The 2527-nt window shown below is 60.6% G+C and overlaps 1 protein-coding gene across 4 annotated transcripts in view; it reads right to left on the reverse strand.

The window, feature by feature from the left end:
• SAMD11 (sterile alpha motif domain containing 11) overlaps positions 1-2527 on the reverse strand; it is a 21238-nt gene that overhangs the window by 6685 nt on the left and 12026 nt on the right. For 3 of the 4 annotated variants that reach the window (XM_073903576.1, XM_073903577.1, XM_073903575.1), the window contains one exon: positions 1069-1176. The exons of the other annotated variant lie outside the window; for it this stretch is intronic. In XM_073903576.1, coding sequence (XP_073759677.1) covers positions 1069-1176 — 108 coding nt within the window. The remainder of the gene's footprint in view (positions 1-1068; positions 1177-2527) is intronic. 4 annotated transcript variants of the gene reach the window in all.

Below are 2527 nucleotides of genomic sequence, written 5' to 3' on the forward strand. Positions count from 1 at the left end.
GTGTGTGTGTGTGTGTGTGTGTGTGTGTGTGTGTGTGTGTGTGTGTGTGTGTGTGTGTGTGTGCGCGCGCGCATGCGCATGTGTGTGTGTGAGGGAGGCACAGCCCCACCCCTCTCTGAAGACCTCTCTCAGGTCCTACATCCAAATTATACTCATCTGTCTCCCCAAATCAGCCCCTCTCCACCCCAGCCCCTGATCCTTCCTTCCTGAGCTCAAGGCCTGGGATGGGATGTCTGATGAACAGCTCAGCAGATGTCCTGTTCTCCTGGGCACACCACAGTGCTGGCCTCCAGGCCAGAGCCCATGTTCTGGCCCCCTCTACACCCTGAGGAGGCTGCCTGGGTGGGTGGGGTGAGGGCTACCCCCTCTGTGAACTAGGCCTGCCATGACACCTCAGCAAGGCAGGCTTCCCAGAAGCCTAATTCCCAGAGCCTAATTCCTTTCTCTTATTCCCTTAATCTGTCATTTTTATCAGGCCGGGGAAGTGCAGCAGCAGCAAGAGGCCGATCAATCTCCACTTTACAGCTGACAGAATGGTGCTAATAAGTTATTGATCTCAGCCACCTCGCTGCCACCTCGGCAGCCCAACCCTAGGCCTTGCCCCAGGAGGGACGAGGTCCTTACTGCTTGGCTGAAGGGTCCCTACCTCAGTGACCTGGCAGGACAGAGAGGGGCACAACCAGCATGAGGGCTCCTTGAGGAAGCCAAAGCTGGTTCCCAACACCTTTGGGGCATCAGGGCCCAGCTGGTAGGAGAGCCACGACATCCAGCTGTGCCAGCCCTGGAGGTGGATTTGGGCTGGGTCCACACCTGCTGCCCATGCCCCATCCTGCACACACCCCTTCTAGGTTTAGCAAATAACCCAGCACTCTCACTTCCCTGAGTCCCATTCCCATTTTCCACAGTGGAAACTCCCCCCTCCCCTTCTTACGGGGGGGGGGGTGCTTCTGGAGGTAGAAGGAGGGCCCACAGTGAGACCCAGCCCACTGGCGGCAGTAAGGTGTCGCCATGGCGATCTGGGCGTTCACTAGTCCCTGATAAGGGCCATGTTCACTCATAGACACGTACACACGGCCCTAAGACACCAGCATGGACCCAGGTTGGGTCCCTCACAGTCCTCCATGGCCCTTCCTGTCCAGGATCCATTCCTGTGGGAATAGGACTGACCCGTGGCTCCTGGGGAAGCCAGAGAAGGTGATGGCAGGCAAATGTCCCCACCCAAGGGCCGACAGGAGCAAGTGGAAGCCAATGGGGGACAACAGCCCCAAGGAGAGAGCAAACTCTCACAAAACCTGGACATAGTGCACACACGTGACAGTTCATGCAGAGTACCTGTGACCCCTGGCGTGCCTGCACGCCCGCCCTGCACCTCAGCATAAAGTGAGAGTGAGCACACAGGTGTGTGGCATGGTGACACCCAGAAGCAGAGTGTGAGCTGGGTGCCTGGGCCGTGCCAAGGCCCGAAGCACACAACCCTAGTAGGGAGCGGGGCGCACATGCCTGCTTTCACACATGCACACTCGTGCCTGTGTACTGTGAGGTCTCCGTGTGTGCGGGCAGCAGGGGGAGGGCCTGCTGGCTCAGAATATCTCAATCACTGTGGGTCTCCTGTGGCTCCGCCCGATCGATGGAGCAATTAGATTTTATCAGCTGCCTGCTCAGCAGCCTCCAACAAGGCTCCAGAAGCAGCCCCCTCACACCCACCCCACAAAGGCCTTCCCAGGCACAGGCACGCCTGGGGGCACTAGTGGAGATGACCATCTCCCGGCCAGCTTTTCTGAGAGCTGTAGCCACTGCTGGAAACCTCCCTGCCCTGGGTCCATTGGACTGCAAGGGGCCCCTGCCAGGTCGTTTGACCTCTCTTCTTTCAGTCAAAGCTCAGTCATGCCCCATTCTCTGCAGCAAAGCCTCATGGCCAAGTCCCCTCTGGCCTGTTCCTCGGGGGGAGGGCCTGGGTCCCCCAGCGGCCCCCTCCTCCTGAGCTCCTGCTACCTCCAGGAGCTGTTGCTCTGAGATGACCTCAGGAGCTACTGGGCCAGCACTCTCCTGCCCCATCCCCACAGAGGTCCAGGCTCCAGGCCCCCATCTCTTAGGCAATGGACCCCTTTCCTCCAGGAGCCTGTGCTCCATGGGGTTGATGGGCACTCTCATGCATGCAGAACGTGTCCCTGCCCTCAAGTGAGCCATTCAGGATGTGCATTTCTGAGCCTGCGTGAGGCCTGCCCGTCCCTGACTGTCCTCCTTGCTTCTGCTCCTATGGGAAGGGGGTGGCAGTGGCCTTGACCGCTCCAAGCCCACCCCAGAAGCAGCCATGGTGGAGCCGCTGCCTCTGCCTCCCGTCTCCCTGGCTGGCCGGGATTAACACAATTACCATCACATGGAGCCCCAGGGGACAGCCAGCCTTGCCACCTCCCGCCTCCGCTGGCCTCCCTGGCTGCCAGCCAAGGCTGCTGGAGGTGGCGGCATCCAGAGCTGCTGAGCAGAGACGCCGGCGGCGGGGGGGGGGGGGGGGGGGGGGGGGGGGGGG

The sequence above is a fragment of the Callorhinus ursinus genome, unplaced genomic scaffold (assembly GCF_003265705.2).
Source record: "Callorhinus ursinus isolate GAN/ISIS: 27379988/994484 unplaced genomic scaffold, GSC_fseal_2.0 scaffold18, whole genome shotgun sequence".
NCBI lineage: Eukaryota > Metazoa > Chordata > Mammalia > Carnivora > Otariidae > Callorhinus > Callorhinus ursinus.